This window comes from Mustela nigripes, chromosome 4 (genome assembly GCF_022355385.1).
Source record: "Mustela nigripes isolate SB6536 chromosome 4, MUSNIG.SB6536, whole genome shotgun sequence".
In the NCBI taxonomy this organism is placed as follows: Eukaryota; Metazoa; Chordata; class Mammalia; order Carnivora; family Mustelidae; genus Mustela; species Mustela nigripes.
The window spans coordinates 157,668,073-157,691,370 of NC_081560.1; the positions used below are offsets into that span (position 1 = coordinate 157,668,073).

At 39.4% G+C, this 23,298-nt stretch overlaps 1 protein-coding gene across 10 annotated transcripts in view; it reads right to left on the reverse strand.

Annotated features, from left to right (window-relative positions):
- CPEB3 (cytoplasmic polyadenylation element binding protein 3) overlaps positions 1-23,298 on the reverse strand; it is a 193,726-nt gene that overhangs the window by 145,528 nt on the left and 24,900 nt on the right. For 8 of the 10 annotated variants that reach the window (XM_059398131.1, XM_059398138.1, XM_059398137.1 and 5 more), the window contains one exon: positions 11,343-12,355. In XM_059398131.1, the coding sequence (XP_059254114.1) occupies positions 11,343-12,344 (1,002 nt within the window). In that variant the 5' untranslated portion in view covers positions 12,345-12,355. Of the gene's footprint in view, positions 1-11,342; positions 12,356-12,575; positions 12,678-15,137; positions 15,341-23,298 lie in introns of those variants that run through there. The other 2 variants (XM_059398132.1, XM_059398133.1) reach the window with 2 other exon arrangements.

Below are 23,298 nucleotides of genomic sequence, written 5' to 3' on the forward strand. Positions count from 1 at the left end.
TCTGATTCTCAGGGTACAATAAAAAAAAAAAAAATCATGCTAGAATAAAAAAAAAAGCTCTTGTCTTAAAATGGTAGTTATTTCTTCTCTCAGATTTACTGTTCTAATAAGTAGTCCATGAAGTAATCTATCTTAATAAGGTTTTCCTTCCCACACATTAAGAGTCACACAAAAGCATGGGTGGATAAGAGATGTCAAATCACTTGTTCAAATATTCCCAACACATAGCTTTGCCTTCTGAAGTTCCTCCACTCTAAACCCACCTGGCTTATGAGTCATGAAAATTCTAATCTGCCACTATTGAGCGTTTTCACCTCTAGATCATTTTCCCCAGCTGCCTTAACCAAAACCTAGGAGTCATTCTGAATTCCTCCTACTCCTCTCTTCCCCACATCTAAGCAATCACCAGTCCTTCCAGTCAGCCTCCTGATTTATTTCTCCAGTCTGTCTTTTCCTCTGGATAGCTTTAGGTCCTTACATGTTAACTGGCTTCCCTGCCTGTGTTTGGTCCCTGACAATCTATATCCCAGAATAATCTTTCTAAAACAAAGATGTGATCACTTCACTCATCAATTTCAAAGCCTTAAAATGGCTATTTTTCTCAGCTTAAAAATCTTTCAATGTCCCTATTGGACAAAGTTGAAGGCAAAGAATATTGGAATGTCCTTGTGATCTGGCCCCTTCTGCTTCTTCAGCCTCATTGCTCATTGCCTCACCCCGATCTTGAATCATCTGCTCTCTCAGCACACCTTGTTCTTACCTGTATACCTGCTGTTCTCTCTGCTTAAAACAAATCTTTTGGCTCAAACTCCTACCCCGTCCCCTGGTCTGCCTATGGAACCCTACCCATTCAGCTCTAAATAAAACATTAAAAGGCCCAAAGTCTCTGAGATAGTATTATGTTTAATAGTTAAAAATTGGAGACATCTAGGTGCACAATTTGTTAAGCAACTGGCTCTTCATTTCAGCTCAGGTGATGATCCCAGGGTCGTGGGATCGAGCCCCAGGTTGGGCTCAGCACTTTATATTCTCTTCCACTCTAACTGTGCCCCTCCAGCTTGTATGTACATGTTCCTCTCCCTCTCTCTCAAATAAATAAATCTTAAAAAAAAAAAAAAGTTAAAAACTAAAAACAGGGGTGCCTGGGTGCTCAGTTGGTTAAGTCTCTGCCTTTGGCTCAGGTCATGATCCCAGGGTACTGGGATCGAGTCCTGCATGGGGCTCCTTGCTCAGCAGGGAACCTGCTTCTCCTTCTACTTGCTCTGCCTGCCACTTACCCTGTTTGTGCTTTCTCTCAGACAAATAAATAAATAAAATCTTTAAAAAATAAATGAAAACAACTTAAATCCTCCAAACATAAAAATGATTTGTTAAATTAAAATGGATTCCCATGACGGAATATTACACAGTAATAAAAAATGTTTATAAATTTAATGATATGAAAAGCTAAAAAATATGGCTATAAAATTGTTCACACAGAATCATCTCAACCGTATAAAGTACATTATACATTCACAAAAAAAGAGATAACTGGCAGAAATGCACCAAAACAACAATACTTATCTCTGGGTGATAGGGTTATAAGCGATTTTTTCCCCTCCAGTTTTAAATGGTAAACATGTATTACTTCCAAAATCAGAAAAACTGAAAATATTTTAAACTGTGATGACTTTCCCGGAGACTTCTCAACCCACAAATACACACACACATGCACAAAAACTTAATCATTCCCTCTGATTCAAGTACACACTCTTTTTTGTGTATATCACACATGATTTTAAAACTTAACCTTCTATATTTTAATTCACATTCATCAGGGAGATGTCTGACAGGATTTGGTTCAGCTTTAATCCCTACTGCCTGGTCTCTAGTAGAGGTCAGTTAAATGTCTATAAAATGAAATTACTTTTACACTGCATGCACTTATTTCATAGAGTGACAAGTATTACAAAGACAATGTGGCATGAGGGGAATCAGGGAAGATCTGGGGAAAGAGTGCAAAATCAAAGGCATATTAAAAGATGGTGCGTGACAAGAGGCAAGCAGGAAGAGTGGAATAGAAGAACTGGACATGGGGCGCCTGGGTGGCTCAGTGGATTAAGCCACTGCCTTCGGCTCAGGTCATGATCAAAAGGTCCTGGGATCGAGTCCCGCATTGGACTCTCTGCTCAGCGGGGAGCCTGCTTCCCTCTCTCTCTCTCTGCCTACCTCTCTGACTACTTGTGATCTCTCTGTCAAATAAATAAATAAAATCTTTAAAAAAAAAAAAAAAAAGAAGAAGAACTGGACATGGAGTCAAAAGACCTAAGTTTCCATTACTGCTTTGTCACCTACGAGTCAGGTAATTTTCTGAGTCTCAATACTTCTAAATTAGGAACAATAGTCCCTAATTTACAAGAACACGTGAGGATTAAATAAGATAATTTACATGAAAAGGGTAAGGCCTGTACTTGGCATTCGGGGCTCCTTGTGTGTTTTTAGCTGTACCTATTTGGAAAAGGACATCAAAAATAATACAACACCCAAAAGCTGGAATACATGGATTATGACTGTGAGCGAATATGTCAAAAGAAACTCAACAATGTGAATCTCATCCTTTTGATCAGAGAATTCTATAACAGATTTGTAGTTCATAAAAATACGGCATATGCTATCCTTCTTAGCTATATCCTACTATTAATTACAATTGCTTTAGGAACAATGTGGCAAAGTGTTGAATAATCTACCCACAAAATCAAATGCAAATACATAAAAACAGAGTCATATCTAAAAATTTTCTTTCAGCCTTTCCCCACAATCTCATAAACATTACCGATCTTCACTATTTTTTTTTAAAGATTTTATTTATTTATTTGACAGACAGATCACAAGTAGGCAGAAAAGCAGGCAGAGAGAGAGAGGAGGAAGCAGGTTACCTGCTAAGCAGAGAGCCTAATGCGGGGCTTGATCCCAGAACCCTGGGATCATGACCTGAGCCCAAGGCAGAGGCTTTAACCCACTGAGCCACCCAGGCGCCCCCGATCTTCACTATTTTTAATCTCCTACAAACCTCAGTTATATTTCTCTGGTCCAAAAGAGGAAAGGAAATTTTCCACAGCAGATTGCAAAAGAGAGGTGCTGGGCACATTTACTTCCTGTCCTTTTTAACTGCTGTGTATCTGAAACCCAAGAGCCAGGTCTCCTGGACTTGGAGTAAGGGTTAAATTGTCAGATCATGAAAATGTTTCCTCTGAAGTATTTCAATCCCTAATTAGTCCCCAAACTCTACCATATATTTAAGATAGAAAGCCTTTTGCCTTTTACCTCTCTGCTTTCCAATCTCACATTCTTCAAATGACCGACTGACTGAAATGGGCTACTACAACCTACTCTTTGTCAACCTCTTAGAACAAAGAATTCTCTCTCTCTCTCTCTCTTTTTTTTTTCCCCAAAGAATTCTCTTCTTAACATTTTTAAGTGCTATCGTCAGAATTATTCAGACCTACGTTCTGGTCAGTTTAAGTATTAATAACTTGATTTGAGATGTCAGGAACAAAACAGATTACCATGACAGGATAAATTAACTCCACAAGAATGAGTTGATTAACAGTGAGTAGGTAAAGAAAAATTTAAGTCGTTAGATGCAAGCTACTGTTCCCATCTACTGGCTGCCAAAATCTTTTATATCAAAACAAGAACTCTGCTTGCTTTTTGGCCTACCAAACCTGCAAACAGAATCATAGCCCAGAGACTATCGGATGTCCATTAAGTCTGGGAACACAGATAATATTTTCTATTTTTACAAATTGAAGATACCCTTTATGACATTACATACATTCATGTTTCCATATTCCATAGACATTTTAGAGAAAAATGGTACAATGGCAAATCTGTCTCAAAAATATTAAATATACTATATTGTAGAATAAACAAAACTATAGCACCTTGTGTTTAAATGTTTATTCAGTCATTTAATGAGCAGCTACTGAGTGTCAGCTCTTTGTGAGTTTCTAGACACTGGTTCATTTGTTGTCAATGATCATTAATTGCATTGAGTTACTAAGGAGAGTGTGTTATTTTTTTCCTCTTGTACTTGATCCTGACTTTGAAGTAAGTCTGAATGCTTAAGAAATGAAGATATTTGCCTGCACAAGTCTTACCCACACAAAATTAGTACACAATGTTTCCTTCCCTTCCTGTGTATTAATTCTATGATCATCTCAAATGATATAAAGGCTGTTTGATGCCCATTTCTGTTTCTCTCCTCTTAAGTATCCTTACAAGAGTTCATATCATATATTCATTATTTCTGAGACTTATGTAATAAAACTTCTGGGGAAAGAAAAGTAGGCTTGATTCCAAGGTAATAATTTATGGTATTATTTTCATTTAGTAGTACCTTTCTATTTCAAATTAAGTCAAAAGGCAAATATTAGAATGGTTTCACATTAAGAAATTTACATGGCCAGCATCTGTAAAGAACACTAAAGGATAGGAAAACTAAATGTAATAGAACCAAAACTTAGAAGAAACTGCATACAAGCCATTTACAATGAATAAGGACAAGCTGTGGAAAATTCCTTGTTAGGCTGGATACTACTGCAAATCTCTCCAGAAAAGCCCCCTTGGAAGTGGTGGCTATATTCCCCAACTCTCGATATTCAAACTTGTGACTCTATATGGAATTCTATCTCTGCCAACCACACTGGCCCCTACAGAAACCCAGGTATCATCTTCCAGAAAGTGGTGGTAAGGAGCTTCAAATTAGAGCCTTTGTAGCTCCAGAACTACCAAAATCAACACTGGTAGCAGTTGGGAAATTAAAAGTTTAAGCATTTCTCCCATCACCAATCAAATGTTCACAGAGCAAGGAAAATGCTTATACTCACATTGATGAGTCAACCATAATCAGAAGCAGGTAGTTACAGAAAGCAGGTAGTTACTGCCTTTCTAGGTCAGGCATCCACAAAGAACCTTTCATTGCTCTTCCATTGCTGCTGGACACATCTTTACAGCCCCTCTTCATTTCCAGATGCCATCAACTAGTGTTTAACTCTGGACTATTGATTAACAACAATACTCCCTCTATTAAACTCGGACTATAATTAGAGGTAGTTAGACAGGCATCTAAGAACCTTAACAGTATCTAATTATCTGAACACTTTGTATACATTCTCTCAAAAGCAAACGCAGAAGATGGGTGCTCTCTCTCCATTTTTTGTAGACCAGGAAAAAGAATCATTTGATAAATGATGTGACCAATCACCAGTGGCAGAGCTGTGGCTTTGACCATGTCTTTCTCATTCCAAGCTTCATAGGTTATCCACTATTCTATGCTCCTTTCCATCTCTCTCCTCAGTAAAATCCACACATCTTTTTTTTTTTTTCTCAAAGATTTTATTTATTTATTTGACAGAGAGAGATCACAAGTAGACAGAGAGGCAGGCACAGAGAGAGAGAGGGAAGCAGGCTCCCTGCTGAGCAGAGAGCCCGATGCGGGCCTTGATTCCCAGGACCCTGAGATCATGACCAGAGCCGAAGGCAGCGGCTTAATCCACTGAGCCACCCAGGCGCCCAAATCCACACATCTTAATCAAACTTTTCATATTGTAGAAAACAAAGCCATAATCTTCTGACACTTGTGAATCAAAACACTGTAAAACTCACCTAAGCAATGACAAGTTCCAAATGGACAAGTATTGTGCCTTATGTATGTAGCCCTTGAGAAACAGCAAAACAGACCAACCAATGGAGAAAATTATTTAAGTAGAAAATTGTGTTTTACAGAATATCTAAAACATTACATTTAGGGCACGTGGGTGGCTTAGTGGGCTAAGCCTCTGCCTTTGGCTCAGGTCATGATCTCAGGGTCCTGGAATTGAGACCTGCATCTGGCTCTCTGCTCAGCAGGGAGCCTGCTTCCCCCTCTCTCTCTGCCTGCCTCTCTGCCTACTTGTGATCTCTCTCTCTCTGTGTCAAATAAATAAATAAATAAATTTAAAAACATTACATTTATAAGGGTGTACTTTTGTATACACTCACTGCAAGGTCATGAAAATTTTAAAGCTAACTACTTTTCAATACGCAATTTTTAAGTATACAGGCTATAGGCTATATTATTAGTTTTTAGTAGCATAGAAAACCTTCTAAAATTTTCTAACCAATCTGTCTTTTAAATAGAATATAGATAACGTGGCTTTGTTGGCATTCACAGTAACCATGCCATAATAGGCTCTGAAACAGTTTGTGGGGTTGGGAGGACCTTAAGTGGTTTTGCATTAGAGCAGTAGTTAAGAAACCAACTACAGAAGAGTCTCCAGTTTTAAATCTAGATCATACTATCCTTGGTCAAAAGTAAGCATAAACTAGACAATTTATACTATTTCCTAAAAAGATGGATTACACACACACACACACAAAGGAGCATAGACTGGATGAAGATTTTACTGGTTCCTTAAAATTTATTATGAATAGGTTTATTTATTTTTTAAAATAATCTGTATTCCTGGGGCGCTTTGGCAGCTCAGTAGGTTAAACGTCTGACTCTCAATTTTGGCTCAGGTCATGGGCTCAGGGTTCTGAGATCCAGCCCCATGTCAGGCTCCAAGATAAACATAAAGCTTACTTAAAGATTCTCTCTCCCTCTACTTTTGCCTTTCCCCATTCTCCTTTCCCCATGCTCTCTATCTAAAAAAATATATATATGTATGTATATAAAATATTATATTTAATATTATTATATATGTATATATAATAATATTATTATATATAATCTATATTGCCATTAAGTCATGTAAAGAATTTGGTCCTCTGTTATATATAATCCCCTAGCAAAATTAACACTAAATTACAATTAACTAGACTTAGGCCAGAAAATATAAAATCTATAGAATTACTCTCAATTTGGGGTGAGGGAAGAAGAGAGGGATAAAGGCAGAGATGCAGAAAATAAGCAAAACATAATTTGAATTTTTTTCCAAAAACATAATATTCAAAAATACATAAATTTCAGTAAATAAATAAATAGGAGGATATATTAACTATTGTTGCAAATAAGTGGTAGTAAATGTTTGGGCACTATATTTTTCTTTCTCCATTTCCAACAACACAAAATTTTTAAAAGCACTATTTCTAGGGTATATCATAAGGTTAAGTGCAGATCAGCCCAGTCTCCTGCTTCTACACTACAATGTTAACTGATGTCCTAGAGTTATTATACTCAAGGTGTTACAGTGGAGTCTTGGCTCTGGAGGCAGATTGCCTGGGTTTAAATCCCAACTCTGCCAGTTACCGGCTGTGTGATCTTGAGCAAATGAAGTAAATGTATTAACTCTCAGTTTCTCTGTCAGTATAATGAGGGTTATAATAGTCCTGAACCTCAAAGGAGTTCCAATGAGGAATTATAACAAAGTGTTTAGCACAGGGCCTGGCCCATAAGTAAATTGTGGGTCATCAAATTGTTACAGTAACCAAAGGATACCTTCACACAGAAAAAAAAAAAAAAAAAAAAAAAAAAGAAGCCCAAATAACATTATACAAAAGTGTACAGTTATTCAGACTGCACTGTATGAAAAATCAGTAATCCATACTATAAAATCATGCAGAATCTCCAGTTGCCATTACAGCAACAATAATTATAGTCCAGCGTTCATGTAGTACTTTACTATGGACCAAGCACTGTGCTAATATGCAATTCCTCACCTGAACACATATGAAGCAAGAATTATTATTACTCCCATTTTACAGATAAGAGTCAAGATGTATACATAATTTGCTCAAGATTATAAAGCAAGTAACTGGCAGAGTTGAGATGTGAACCTAGACAATCTACCCCAAAGCCTGCTTCTGACAGAAACTACCCACCCAAACTTAGGCAAGGGCTTTCATATATTGGGATTTCAATTTCCTTCTTTAGAAATGAATAGAGTGGGGAAGCCTGGGTGGCTCAGTTGGTTAAGCATCTGCCTTCGGCTCAGGTCATGATCCCAAAGTCCTGGGATCAAGTCCCACATCAGGCTCCCTGCTCAGCGGGGTGTCTGCTTCCCCTTCTGCCTTCTGCTTTCCCTGCTTGTGCGTTCTCTTTCTCTCTCTGACAAATAAATAAATAAAATCTTGAAAGAAAGAAAGAAAAAGAAAATGGTGGAACAGGTATTCTTAAAAGTCTTCTAAACTCCTCTAGACAAAAATGCTATTTAAACCCAAATTCACTACATATAGGAAATATGCTCTGGTCCTTTTACATATCTAGCCTTCCCTGTCTTATATAAATACAGAATATTTATAATTCCCCCAATGCAGTGTCTCACTGTTCCTGAGCCCGTTAATGGACGGTCCATCATCTCCCACTGAAAGTGCTCTATCTCCATCTTTGTAGACTGGGAAAAAGAATCATTTGATAAATGACATGACCCAATCACCAGTGACAAAGCTTGTGCTTCTGTCAGCCAGAGAACCTCACTAGATAGTTCTATAACTAAGTCCCTTTGATTGGAGCCCAAAGAGAACCTGACTTAAAATGAATCCTATCTGACACCACTAGTGCTATAGGGAAGTTAAGGACACACATCAACAAACTAGCCAAACCCCTAGGACTGGAGTTATGTCACTCTAACTTAGGACCTCCATTTCCCTGTTTACAGATAAGAAGCTGTGTTTAGATACAAGTAAACCTGAAGGAAGCAGCCACCCCAACTCAGGGAAGCCAATCAACTTTGTGAGAATTGAGAGAAAGGGGTAAGGATATGTACAGTTTGGAAAACCACATTCAAATAAGGTTATCGCTTTTACAATATAAACCACAGAAGTAAAAGCTCCAAAATGATCTATCATGTTGGGTGGCAAAAGAGAGTGAAACAACACTGAGTGGATACGTATTTTACAAATACATATTAAGATACATTAGAGTAGATCACTGTTGCAAGCCCCATTTAGCTCAGAGTCTGAAAATACTCTCTAGGACGACTTAAGATATTTCTTCCCTTTCATAGAAAAGTGATTTAAATAAATGCACAAACATGTAAAATTCTAAACACAAGACTCAAGGTATTTTATTTTTGTTTCTTAACAAATGTGATATACTTAACACAAAGTCTTAAAATATTCTAACCCCAAACTAAAACACAACAAGGTTACTTAATCTGGTTCTAATACTGCTTCAAAACCCTGAAGCTCCATTTTTAAGTGAGACAAAGAAGTGAGACATAAAGTCCATGTAATTTTTCCTGAGGCTAAATATATAAAGCTCAATTTTTAATAAAATCTATCATTGCACAAGTCTTTTGGCCATCTTTGCCTACTTAATAGCACCACCAGGGGATGAAAAGACAAGAAACCAAACTCAACCCCTTCTGTCTGGCTCTCATTAGCATTGCTGGTAAATGGTTTGCTGAGAAACAATGGGCAATCCCCATACTACTTGTCAATATCAGTTTGGGGGAAGTTTCATGGTTTCAATGTCTCCCCAGCCCTCACTTCCAGAGACAATTAATTGAAAGCTAGCTGTATTCAGATTTAGTGCCTAGAAAAAGATAACTGATGTCTACACCATCAGCTCTCACCCTAAAACTCCCACTCAGATTTTAGGTTATCTTCTAAGACTGGACTTGAATAGGGAGCACCAGAATAATAAGAGGAACCGTTGGAAAAAGAAGGCCTCTCCTACCAAATGCAGCCTCACTATTCTATCCCCTCACCACAAAAATAAGCCCATGGAGAAATTTCAGAAAGCAGATCCCTCTTTTTCCCTACCAAACTAATCCCATCTTGCAATGCCTCTTCATTTTATCGAGACAGACTTTAGAATGGAAAGAAATACACGTTAATATTAAAATCTCCTATTCCTAAAGGACCCCTGTGAAAATGTGTTAAGATCCTCTCTCATGAAAAACTCTCATACACACAATTTACAAGTTTCGTGGAGCCCCCCAACCCCAACCTTTCAAGGTTAAAAATCCTTGCTGTAGCCTAGAGAATCATGTGCTTCTCTATAACCCTATCTCCTTCTTCATGGATGGGAGCCATCCCAAACATCACATTTGAAATGTAAAGAACAACAAAATGAAGGTTCCAAATTGCACCTGATACTTTAAACTAATTCTGTCAAATTTCGGTTCTGCCATTTTTCAGCAATGCTCAAAAGATTTATTTCATTTCCTTGACCACCCCAACTGGGTCTTATCCAAAGCCCTCCTCTCTCCTTCCTTTCTTCTCTTTTAACTGATCCTAGAAGCTTAGAGCCAAATCAAATTGTAAGTGAAGGAAAAATGTTTGCCTGAGAACAAAAGCCCCCAGTGAACACTCACCCTCACCACCCCTTTCCAACTCAAGATGTTCAGGACACTGCCAACCGATGTGGCCCTGGGCTGGATCAGAAAACAAGAACAGAATAAGGACACTCCATTCAACCTTTTTGTCTGGGGCACTTCCTGGGTTTTTCACTGGTATTTAACACCAAGACACAAGGCTCATTTTTCATTAAAGTTGCAAGACTTTCACTTTGCCCAGTTTCAAATGGTGTAATTGATCTGCATTGTCTTCTTAAATAACCCATCTGAAGGACACTGCAGCTTTAAATATTTCAGTGCTAGCTAGCAAATAGACTCCATTGCAATATGGCTCTGAAGGTCACGTCCTATTGTCTCTTTGCTCTAGAAAAAAAACAATGTCTTAGTCCTTCTTTTAGGTAACATAGGAAGGGTTGCCCCTAGAATTTCCACTCTTCCAACTTGTTCCCTGAAGGAGCTTGGGAGTTTATTGGAATCTCACACTCATAATTTTCCCAGTAGGGGCAATATGCTGATTGCTATTAATGATGCCAGCACCTTAGCGAGACATAAACACATGTATTCACATTAGTTTAATTGAGCATATGCAACTGTCTGAAATAGCACCACTCAAGGGCTGTTAACCTCTTTAAGAGTAGGCCCAGGGTAGTTTGGGAGTGGATGGCTTTGAGGAGGCACTCTGAACCCAGGATTGCATAACCTGAAATGTGTAGCTACTTCAAATGACAGGAATCTCAGCCTACTCATCCTGGGACCAACCCAGCACCTTGCCATACATTTGCTCCTTTACTTGTCAAAGAAGGTCAAAACAAGAGGTACACACACTGTGAAAGAAAAATATACCAAAAGAAAAAGGCCCTTTTTCTGTCTTATCAGGGTGCTTAAATACGGTTCTTCAGTCACAATGTTCCCCCCCAACCTTGTCCTAGGTACTGGCGCAGCCCCGGTAAATGGAGGCTTTTGAAGAGGACAGGGGGCCTGTCCTCTTAACAAAAATCAGTGGACGATTAAATGGCAGGGAAGAAGGGGCAAAGGGAGCAGGGTAGACGGAAGGTATGTGCAGGTGCACTGGAGCATTACCTGAAATGGCAACAGATTGTTACCATTATCCGTCCGGAAAGCGTTATCCTCCATCCAGGACTTGGAGGTGAGCGGGGCCGCACGGGGGAACTTGGGCGGCGCGATCACATTGCTGGAGAAGGGCTTTTTGAGCGGCGAGATGGGGTTGAGTGGTGAGGGCACCCCGACACCTACGCCCACGCCCACGCCGACAGCCCGGCGAGGGTCCCGGCCCGCCGGCAGGCCGCCCCACGGGTTGGACGGCGCGCTCCAGGCGGCGTTCACACTCTGGTGCGTGTTCCAGCTGGACGAGGCGGACGAAGCGGCAGCTGCGGCCGCGGCGGCTACTGCAGCCGAGGACGAGGACGGCTTGCTGGTCATGATGGGCTGGTGGCCGTACGCCGCGGCGGCACTCCTCTGCGTGTAGGGCGCCTGGCTGGGACTGGCGGGCGATCGGCGCTGCTGCGGGGGCTGCGCCTGTGGGGGCTGCGCGGGCTGCGCTGGCTGCGGCGCTGGCGGCGGCGGCTGCTGGTGGTGCTGGGTCTGCGCCAGGCCGATCTGCGGAGAGAAGGTGCCTCCGAAGACTGGGTTGACGTGGTGCGGGAAGTTCTGGAAGAGCATGGTCCCGTTGACTGGGGTGATCCCCTGGAAGAAGCTGTCCTCCACCGCGTTCGTGGTGCCTGTGGACCAGGTGCTGCCGAAGGACGGAGACAGCGACGCGCCCGGGGCCGCGGGCTCCTGCGGCGGCGGCGGCTGCTGAGGGGGCTGGTGGAAACTCAAGCCCGGCAGGAGCGGCGATTCCATCTGCATCTTGTCGGGGCCGTTGGGGGCCGGCGGGGCCGCGGCGGGGCTGAGGGCCGGCACTGCGCTGCTGTCCTCCGGCTTGGGGGTCTCTGAAGAGAGGGGCGTGGACGGGGCTTCGGCTGCGCTGGGTTCGGGCTGGGGCTGCTGCTGCTGCTGCTGCCGCTGCTGCTGGGGCTGGGGCTGGGTTTTGCTTTTGTCCATCAGTAAATCATCCTGCATGGTTTGCGCAGCTGAAACGGGAAAAAAGAGAGACGTGTTATTGTCAATGTGATCGTTAATGCCCCCCGCTAAAGCGGGCGGGTGTTTTACTTGAGGAAATCCAGTGCCAGCGCTACTAGCCAATTGCAATGCAAATCCATAATCTCCCATTTAGAAGAGCAGGTCGGGCTGGGGATGGGGGGGGAGGGGGCGCGTGCAAGGTCTCTAAAAATACTGTGAGAGCGTCTTCACCCTTTCTGATGTCTTGGTTCCTTTTCTGTTTTAAGGAGAGATGTGCTTATAAGACAGAAAGACAGCAATTTCGCCACGTCTCTTTTCCCTTCACCGGAACTCAGAGCGTTCACCCTGCAATGAGAAACTGATTCTGGTTCCTGTTTTTTCCCAAGCACCACCCTCCCCCAGTTATTTGCATACGTCAATAAATACTGCTGCGTCCTTCAGCAAGGTTAAAAAGACACCGCACACGACCCTTTCTTCCCCCTTCCCTGCTCGGCACTTTTAAAGAAACAGCAGTCTTATCCCTCTTGATTAGCAAACTGCCTTCTTGCGTTGATAATTGTTTCATTTAGCAGCGGCGAACCACGAGGGAGGAAATCCTTGGCATTTGTTAGGAGGAGGACTCAGCTGCACAATCATTCTCTGGCCTCCCAGAAGCTGCAGCTACTCCATTTTGTTAGGAGACATTTAAAAAAAAAAAAAAAAAAAAAAAAAAAAAAAAAACCCACACCGTTTTTAAAGAGGTAAAAATCTACTGAAACGTTTGTAACCGCTTGCTTCTCGTTACACTCTTAAGGATTAGGGCTTTTCTGCTTATTCTCCGGTCTTCTTGTCTCCAATTCTGCCATACAAGAAATGTCTTGGCTTCTCAGCGGTTCAGGTCTCAACAGGAGCCTGAGAATTTCTCTGCAGCGTGGAGAAATGTTCTGGTTGGATTTGAGGTCAGAGAGAGCCAAAGACAGAGAAAGGCTGACTGTGAGATGGGGTGGGGGCGGAGCTTTAAAAAAAAAAAAAATCCCCCTGAGATTTAAGTAGAAAGTCAAGATACTTTTGGGGTTGCCAGATTTTCATTTTTGAATCCTCCTGATGCTGCCTTGGTCATAAGACTGGCAAATTTAGAATCCATTCTCTTATCACTGGTATTAGCAATGAAAGATTATGGTTGGAAGACCCTGAATTACCATATGCTAGCAAAAGTGTTAAAAATAGCATAGTACAAAGTCCCAAATTCTCATACATTGTAATTATAGTGCACTGCCATCACTGCTTCATTTAGCCATATAAGGAGCGTATGGTATTTTCCATCTCTCATAGAAGGGCTATATTCACCTCTGCCATACAGCCTGTTTTCTCATTCAAGGATGAAAATAGTAATCACTCAAAATCGGGAGATTTCCATAGATATAGTTATCACTGAGTTACCTTGTCCTTTAGAACATGTTAATTGTTTTAAATATATGAATATTACAGTGCTGAGACCCTAAAAGCAAATATTTTGAGATGTTAAAGGAGCATATGACCAAACATATAATTATTTTTAGATGATGATTCAGTATAATTGCAACAAAGTTATTAATATATTTAATGCAGTTACTTAATTAACTCAGATACTTGGAGAAGCATCTTTCCCAGAACACTTGCAAAAGGACATTCAGAATCACACAGAAGCTCTGCCTTTGGACATCCTCACGATAACCGTTATAAAATAAATGTATTGGAAAGTGGAGATGCCATCACTCTTAACTACTAAGCAAAATATGTCAGATCAAGAAATGGGATTAAATAGTATTATTTTATTAAAGACAATCTTTAAAATGGTTAATCTTTAATATTAAAGTTTCCTACACAAAATAGTGGGCTCAAGCAAATGCTTAATAGCCACCTCGCTCTCTTCTCTTCCCACCCCTTTTACCCGCCCCCAAACCCAGCCCAGTATACCTCACAAACTGCCAGCTATTACCAATAAAACCTACATAAGATTGACTTTAGTTTCCTCAGTTCCCTTGGTCTAAAACAATGGCTTTGATCAGTATTGAAAATATGACACAAAGAGGCAAGCAGAGCTTGAATTCACAACAGCACAAAGTTCTATCGCTGCCAAAGGAAATGGTCATAAAAAGAGACATTTTCATACTTGGTTTAAGCAGTGCTGCAGTAAACCATTATAATCTGAGATCTGAGTTGCTTCCAGTGGGCTAGAATTATCTTTACAATAGCCATATCATCATGGCTGAAATATGTACCTGATTATAATTTTAATATCACTCAGCTTTCCCAATGCTTGTATCAATGCTTTTTGTTAATGCCTTCAGTTTAAACTACATGCTCTTGATGGAAAAATTAATGCTCTACTATGGCAAAAAAGCTAAAAAGTAAGCTGGACTCAATCTTTTATGAAGGCTATAATTAGTATATTTACTGAATTTTAAAAATTTTATCATACCAGGAACACCCATTTCTCTTCTCAACACTGCTTAAAGACATAAATTTCACTTTCTGCATAAATTCACTCTGTCAAGGTCAAGCCCATCTTTTAATAAATAAGACCCTTTAAAACAAAAGGAAAGCAAAAGATTAAGATAATATTTACAATGTTAAAATGCAATGTCTCTCGGTAACTGCTTGTATAGTTTGTTTGGGTGTGTTTCTTTTTTTTTTTTCCTTTTTCTTTTTTCTTATTTACAGCAAAGTCCGAGAAATAGATACCTCCTTCCCCTCCCCCCCCCACACACACAATAGATCTTCCTTTGCATGCAATCACCCAATCTCAAGTAACAAATTCTTAGCAGCAGTTACCTTTGAGTGTCCAGTTTTTAAGGATCGATAAAATTAAAAACTGTACAGTATTTTATTTTCTTCTTTCAGGTTGATTATGTGACCGCTCTGGCAAAAGCACTTTGACAACTGTAAGAAGAGAGGGCATGCGCACACAGGGAACTGTGGGGGCTGAAGTCCTTCACTAGGTACTCTGCCTGACTTAAGCACGTTCAGCCAAGGAAAGAAGGAAGCCTCGCAAATACTGATTCCAAGGGGAAGATGTTGCGCCCGGATTACATTATATTTTCCTACCAATCTGAATCACGAATTTTTGAAATGAGAAAAACAAACGGGTTTATCGGTTTGATTTAGGAATCCAGATTAAAAGAGAAACTGGATTGAAGGACTCAAAATAAATAAACCCAGCAGAGCTACCTTAAATGGTATTAGAATGGTAGTGACTGGGTAGCCAGCAATAGGAACCCTACGGGAGCAAAAAGAGATTGGGGTGGGGAGGGATTAGAAAAGGAGGGAGAATAAGGAAAAGATAAATACTTAAAATCTGACAATCCCTAAAAGAAACATTTGTAGTATTACAGAATGAAAAATGCCTTAATATTAAATGTGATATCAAATGTGGAGATCAGGTGAAAACAGGCTTCAGTCACAAATTTCTGACATCTTATCCACCAAGATTTCTTTGTATTTGAGTTTTCAATGAAAGCACAAATCACTTAAGATTCTACTTGCTTTGCTCTGAATCAACTCACCTCCTTATTTTACTTGTCAAAATGAAAGTTTACTTTGCATTATTCATACAATGATCAATCAAATAAAATTCAACTCTTTTAAGCTAAAATAATATTTGGTGAAATATTAAAAAATAATTTGACATTTAGTTTTCATTGCATAGGACAGTGACTTCTTTATTCAACACAAAAAGTAAATACAGTTTCTATTTTTCAAAAAAAATTTTTTTGTATATTGTGTATTGTATATTTTGTATATTGTATATTTTTCCTATCTTAACTCATGACTCCAAAGCTGGAATCTCACAACATATTAGCATCAACTCTTACTATCCATAGTTTCTGAGAGCAATAGTTCAACTACCAGTTTGCTCATGTAGGTAGAAGATATTGTTTCTTGTGGGATTCGGTTCAATGCCATTCACCCAAGGGGTTCAAAGTAAATGTCAGTTGATGACTGTGCTGACTGAACTTGGAAGAAAAATGTTAACCATCATTTAAAACTGTCTTAATTCTCTATTTCCTTTTTTCACCAATTAGAATTAAAGTATCACCAGAGACTACCAATTTGCATTGTTAGTGGTCTTTGTTTCTAGTTATTTCTAAGGAAAAAAAACCAAACAATTTATGAGGAAAAAAAATTGTGAATCAACCTGTGAAACATTCTTTTTAAAAGAACTAAAATCACCTTCTTGTTCCTACTGTGAACTTATTTTATATTCCCCATTTTTTTCTCTTCCTCTGCTCTCCTAAAGAAAGCTTCATTTCTGCCAATGTGCTGTATTTATCATTTGTATTCCAGAGTCTGTCTGTCAGGATCACTCAAGGTTAATCTTGTTCCTGAAGACTTCCCTAACCTACCAAACTTCTACATTTTCAAATATATCAATTAGGTTTAAAAAAAAAAATCCCTCATAAAATCCTTACAAAGACTTGGGTATCTATCTATCTATCTATCTATCTATTTATTTATTAGAGAGAGTGAGAGCAAGGGGACTCAGCACTGAGCAGGGAGCCCAATGTGGGGCTTGATCCCAGGACCCGGAGATCATGACCTGAGCTCAAGGCAAAGCTTAACTGACTGAGCCACCCACGCACCCTCAAAGACTTGTTTTTAAAAAATAGATTTTTAAAATTATTTATAATTAACATGTCAAGGTTTTTTTTGTTTTGTTTTAATTTTTTATTTATTTGACAGACAGAGATCACAAGTAGGTAGTGAGGCAGGCAGAGAGGAGGAGGCAGGCTCCCCGCTGAGCAGAGGGCCCAATATAGGGCTTGATTCCAGGACCTTGAGATCATGACCCAAGCTGAAGGCAGAGGCTTTAACCCACTTAGTCACCCAGGTGCCCCAACATGTCAAGGTCTTACTGGTAGAAATTATCAAGTTATTCAAGTGTACTTGAAAATGGTTTACTTGGGCACTTCTTTATCCACCTGACCCCAAGTACAGGTCTAATAATAATTCGCACAATAAAGAAAAATAAACTTTGGCCCTGATCCATGATAAATGGCAATCAGTAATTAGCACTGCCCATATTTAATTATACTGTGTCTGAAAATGAAGTAATTTTCCCTCTTTCTTTCCTGAAATGAGCATTCAAATATAAAAAGAAAATGACTCAGGGCACCTGGGTGGCTCAATCGGTTAAGTTTCTGCCTTTGGCTTGGGTCATGATCCCAGGGTTCTGGGATGGAGTCCTGAGTTGGGCATTGAGCCCTGCTCAATGGGGAATCTGCTCCTCCCTCTCCTTCTGTTCCTCCCCCACCTCATGCTCTCTCTCTCTCTCAAATAAATAAAATCTTTTTAAAAAGTAAAAAAGGATTGGGGTGCCTGGGTGGCTCAGTGGGTTAAAGCCTCTGCCTTCGGCTCAGGTCATGATCTCAGGGTCCTGGGATTGAGCCCCACATCGGGCTCTCTGCTCAGCAGGGAGCCTGCTTCCTCCTCTCTGCCTGCCTCTCTGCCTACTTGTGATCTCTGCCTGTCAAATAAATAAATAAAATCTTTAAAAAAAAAAAAAAGTAAAAAAGGATAACAGAATGACTCAAACATAAATACCAAGGTGTAAATAAATAAGCAAACAATAAATTATAGGATGACCACCAACAAGGATAAAGACCTCTACTTAAATTCTGTTTTTTATTTAACCAGAAAGGAAGAACTTTCTAAAATTTTGTCTTCAGGTCACAGAGCTTAACTATATATCCCTTGGAATAGTCATGGAGAGCTGTAAAAACAGACACTGCAGAGTTAACTCATTGGGATACACATGGGTCAAATACATCTTTCTAGGCTTCCTTCCATTCCTTCCCTAATTATATCTCTAGCACAATGTTTATGACTCCTGGTTAATTGGTGGTTTCTCCACAGATGTTTGCTGAATGAATGAATAGATGCATGAATAAATGAATGGATGGGTAGATGGATGAAATATAGTTTTGGATTATCTAAAACAGCCAAGTTTTGAATAAGTTAAAATTATTCTCCATTTAGAAGAATAATTACTTTTTCATCAGCTTCATGAATGCATATGAAAGGGAGTGGTATAAAACAGAAAGCCATTTTTGGTTTTGACCCTTATCATGGGAAACACTATATAGATCATTTGGTTATCATCATGAAATAATAGAAACCCAGCACTAACTGAGCAGGGAACTTTGTTCCCATCTAAGAGTTTACAGTCTAATAAAGACACCCCTAAAACTGCTTAAGTTCACAACAGCACCTACAGCTAAATCCAGTGGATATTTTGTCAGTCTTTATCTTGCTTGATCTTGCAGGAACACTGACATAACTGACCACACCTTCTAGATATACTTTCCCTTTGCTTCTTTCATGCTGTCCTTTCTTGTTGTTGTTGTTGTTTTTCACATTTGGGGTTACGTGCCCTCTGGCATGCTGTTGCTCTCTCTCCTTAGCTTTCAGTCTTCTATGCTAACTTTAAATATTGAGGCTATTTTCTCATCTCAGTCTATGTGAGTGGCTTTTCATATTAATAGCTATATTCCCAATATCTATTATGATATTGGGCCTATCATATTAATAGCTATATTCCCAATATCTATCACTGCCTAACACATAAGAACTAGGTATCCAGTAATATTTGTTGTACCAAAGTTACATTTATGTGCAAAGGGCCAAGAATGCCAAGGCAATCTAGATGGCAAAAAATAATAAACCTAGAGGACTTACATTACTAGATATCAAGACCTATAATAAAGCTATAGTAATTAGGCTGTGGTTATTGGCACAATGATAAGCAAATATACACATGGAATAAAATTAAAAGTCCATAAAAAGATCCAAATATGTATGGCCACCAGATTTATGAAAATAGTAATACTACAGTAGCAAAAGATTTTTTTAAATAAAGCATTTTTTTTAAAGATTTTATTGATTTATTTGACAGACAGAGATCACAAGTAGGCAGAGAGGCAGGCAGAGAGAGAGGAGGAAGCAGGCTCCCTGCCGAGCAGAGAGCCCGATGCGGGACTCGATCCCAGGACCCTGAGATCATGACCTGAGCCGAAGGCAGCGGCTTAACCCACTGAGCCACCCAGGCGCCCTAAATAAAGCATATTGAAGTCAACTGAATATCTACATGCCAAAAAAGACTTTTACCCTTGCCATGCCATACACAAAAATCAATTCCAGATGGATTGTAGGTCTAAATGTAAAAGGTAAACAATAAAGCCTTTAAAAAAACATAGAAGAATATTTTCATGACATTGGCCAAGGCAACAATTTCAACAGGTCACAAAACCATTAAGAGTACATAAAAAATTTAATAAATGAAACAAATTAAATTAAGAACATCTGTTTACCAAAAGGACAGAATTAAAGGTGAAAACTCATAGAATGAGAGAAATATATGCAATATGTACGTTTTTCAACAAAAGACTTGTAATCAGAATAGATAAAGGACCCTTACAAATTAATAGTAACTATCCCAAAGAAAAAGACAAGTGACTTCAACTAAAGATAATCAAATGCTCAAAAGCATATGGGGAAAAAAGCATATGATCACCTCACTAATCATCAAAGAAATACAAAATAAAACCAAAAATGCTAAACTGGAAAAGGCAGGTAATACATATATTAGCAAAGATGTGGGAGCACCTCATTCTCAAATACTGCTGATGGAAGGATAATACAATTATACAAACCCATTACAAAACTATTTAGCAGGACCTATTAAAGCAAACATTCAGGGGCATCTGGGTAGTACAGTTAGTTGAGCATCCCACTCTTGGTTTGGGCTCCAGTCTGGCTTAGGTTGTTATCATGGTGTGGTGGCATCAAGCCCCATGGCATGCTCTTGCTTATATTCTTTCTCCCTCTCCCCTGGCCCCTCCCTGCCCTCCCTGCTCCTGCTTGTGCAGGCACAAGTGTGCATGCACTCTCTCTCTCTCTCTCTCAAATAAATATTTTTTTATTGTTTTAAAAAATCTTTTATTTTTTTAATTAACATATAATGTATTATTAGCCCTAGGGGTACAGGTCTGTACCCCTAATGCCGGGTTTACACACTTCACAGCACTCACCATAGCATATACTTTCCCCAATGTTCAAATAAATAGATTTTTTTAAGATTTTATTTATTTATTTGACCGATAGAGGTCACAAGTAGGCAGAAAGGCAGACAGAGAGAGGGGAGGAAGCAGGTTCCCTGCCAAGCAGAGCGCCTGATGCGGGGCTCCATCCCAGGACTCTGGGACCATGACCTGAGCCGAAGGCAGAGGCTTTAACCCACTGAGCCACCCGGGCACCCCCAAATAAATATTTTTTTATAAAGCAACATTCAGGGGTGCCTGGGTGGCTCAGTGGATTAAAGCCTCTGCCTTTGGCTCGGGTCATGATCCCAGGGTCCTGGAGTGAGCACCACATTGGGCTCTCTGCTCGGCAGACTGCCTTCTTCTTCCTCTCTCTCTCTCTGCCTGCCTGTCTGCCTATTTGTGATCTCTGTCTGTCAAATAAATGAATAAAATATTTAAAAAAAAGCAACATTCATACTCCAGATGATCCAGCAATTCTGCATCTAGATATATACCCATCAGAAAGGCAAACGTGTTCACCAAAAGATGTATTCAAAGCAGCATTAATCAGAAATAGTCCACACCTGGAAACAACCCAAATATCCATCCACAATCAAATGGATAAGTAAATTTCTGATAGATTCATATAATGGGATATCATAAGGCAAAGATAATCAAGAGATTCTTACTGTATAGAACAACATAGATGAACTGCATGAATACAATGGTGAGTGAAGCCCAACAGCGCAGAGGACATACTATATGATTCGATTTATATAATGTTCTAATAAAACTAATTTATGGGTTAGAATTCACCATAGTGTTTAGCTCTGCAGAGAAATAATGATTGGCAGGGGACTTATAAAAGGGGACTGCAGGGATGCTGTTGATATATTCTATTTCTTAAACTGGATGCTGTTACACAGGTATATTTACTTTGAAATTTCAAAAAACTGAACACTTAATTTATGTACTTTTCTGTATTTTTGTTATATTTACATTAAATTTATAAAACTTACATATATATTTACTTACTTTATACATACCTATACATACACACATATGTATTACATACATAAAGCTTACAAGATTGACTATCTTCTGTATGATAAAGAGAAAAAATAGCACAATCTGGCCAAGTGAAAAGAGGAGCCCTAAGTCTAGGTCATGAAGCTAGAGAAATAAATGGGGGGGGGGGTTCTAAATGCCAAGCCTGTGTTACATGCAAAGATGAAAAAAGCCAAAGTCCCTTGACTTCAAATACCTCGCAATCTAAGGAAGTAAAAGTAATTGTGGTCATCTATGGTAAATTAGATATCCCCTAGGTAACCTAGAAAGCTTTTAAGATTGTTAAAACCTAAGGCAATTTACAAGTAGGAAATCCACATCCTCTAAGCGAGGACCTATTAAGTAATTCTAGATCAGACTAAGTTTGAGAACATAACAAGAGGAAAGGGAACAAAAAGGGAACCAGATGAGTCAAATGTGGTTTGGTGGGCAATCTGGAGAACACCTGAAGTTCTTCATGTTTCTTGCCTCTCCATAAGCTTTGAGTTCATTCATTCATTCAATAATTTTATGAAAGGCCACCTAGCCACAAAGCCGTAATTCTAAAACTTCACTTGTTTTTTTATTGACCTTGCCTCCAACCTGTTAAGAGAAAACTGAGGCTATTAGACAGAAATGCCCTCAATTTTTCAGCTGCCTATCAGCAAGTCCCCCTTACAAACTTATCTGTAAACCCTACAATACTTCTTTCCCTTCTATCTCAGAGGAAGTTGAGTTCCCCTACAGGTGCATAATTAATCACTCTATCTATAGTCTAGAGTTCATAGTTTCCTGGAGACCTAGTTCATCAATTACTCCCAGCATTCTCCTTCTCATTCCAGACAGGAAGTTTGAAAGAAACCTCTAGGTCCTAGTTCTATTTTCATTTCCAGTTGACTCCCAAACTTAACTGCATGTGGTTTCTGCCCCTAGCATCCTTGCTAAAAGTGCTGATCTTACTAAAGTCATCAATGACCAACTAACACTCTCAATTCTTATTTTATTTTGTTTGCCATTTATCCTTCATAAAACATTTACAGTAAGCAGAATTCTAAGATGGTCCTCCAAGATTCCAGGCTAGAAGGACAACACGAACCTTAGTTCTATAACTGCAATTCTGCCAACAAGACTGAGCTTGAAAGCAAATCTGACAATCTAAACAGAGAACCCAGTCATGCTGCATCAGACTTCTGATCCCCAAAACTGTTAAGTCATAAATGAGTATTGTTTTAAGACATTAAGCTTGGGATAATTTGTTACATAGCAGTAGCAAACTAACACAACACTATTCTATTTTCTTTGAAGACACTGCTTTCTTGGTTCTTTTGAAGTTATTTTGGTCTCCTGGCTCCTACACAGGGCTTTCCCCAGTGTTCTCCTAATTCCACACTCTCCCTGAACAATGTTATATTCATGACCTGGGAAACTGAGTTCACTACCATCTAGGTTTCCAGATTAAATCTTTTTCCTAAGCTCTAAACCACTATTAAGCTAACAACTTCTCTGTCTGAGGATCCTATAGCACCTCTTTTCCCACATGTGCTTCTGCCTTTATTTCTGGTCTACTTATCTTTATCCTATATAATGGGACTATCGTCCATCTAGTCACTCAAGGTAGGAATCAGGAAATGGTTTTGTCTTCTCCCTTCTCTTTCATTGAGGGTCAAGTCCAGTTGGTAACTCAAACTTAAATCAGCCTCCTAAATTTCTGCCTGACATCCCCTCCTCTTCATTTGCAGCCAGTTTTACACTTCACCTGGACTATGGTAGTAACACCCTAATGTCTCTCATCTAGTACAATTTAAAATGTGGCCTACACACTAAAGCCCAAGTAATCATTCAAAATACAGTTGTTTTTTTTTTTTTTT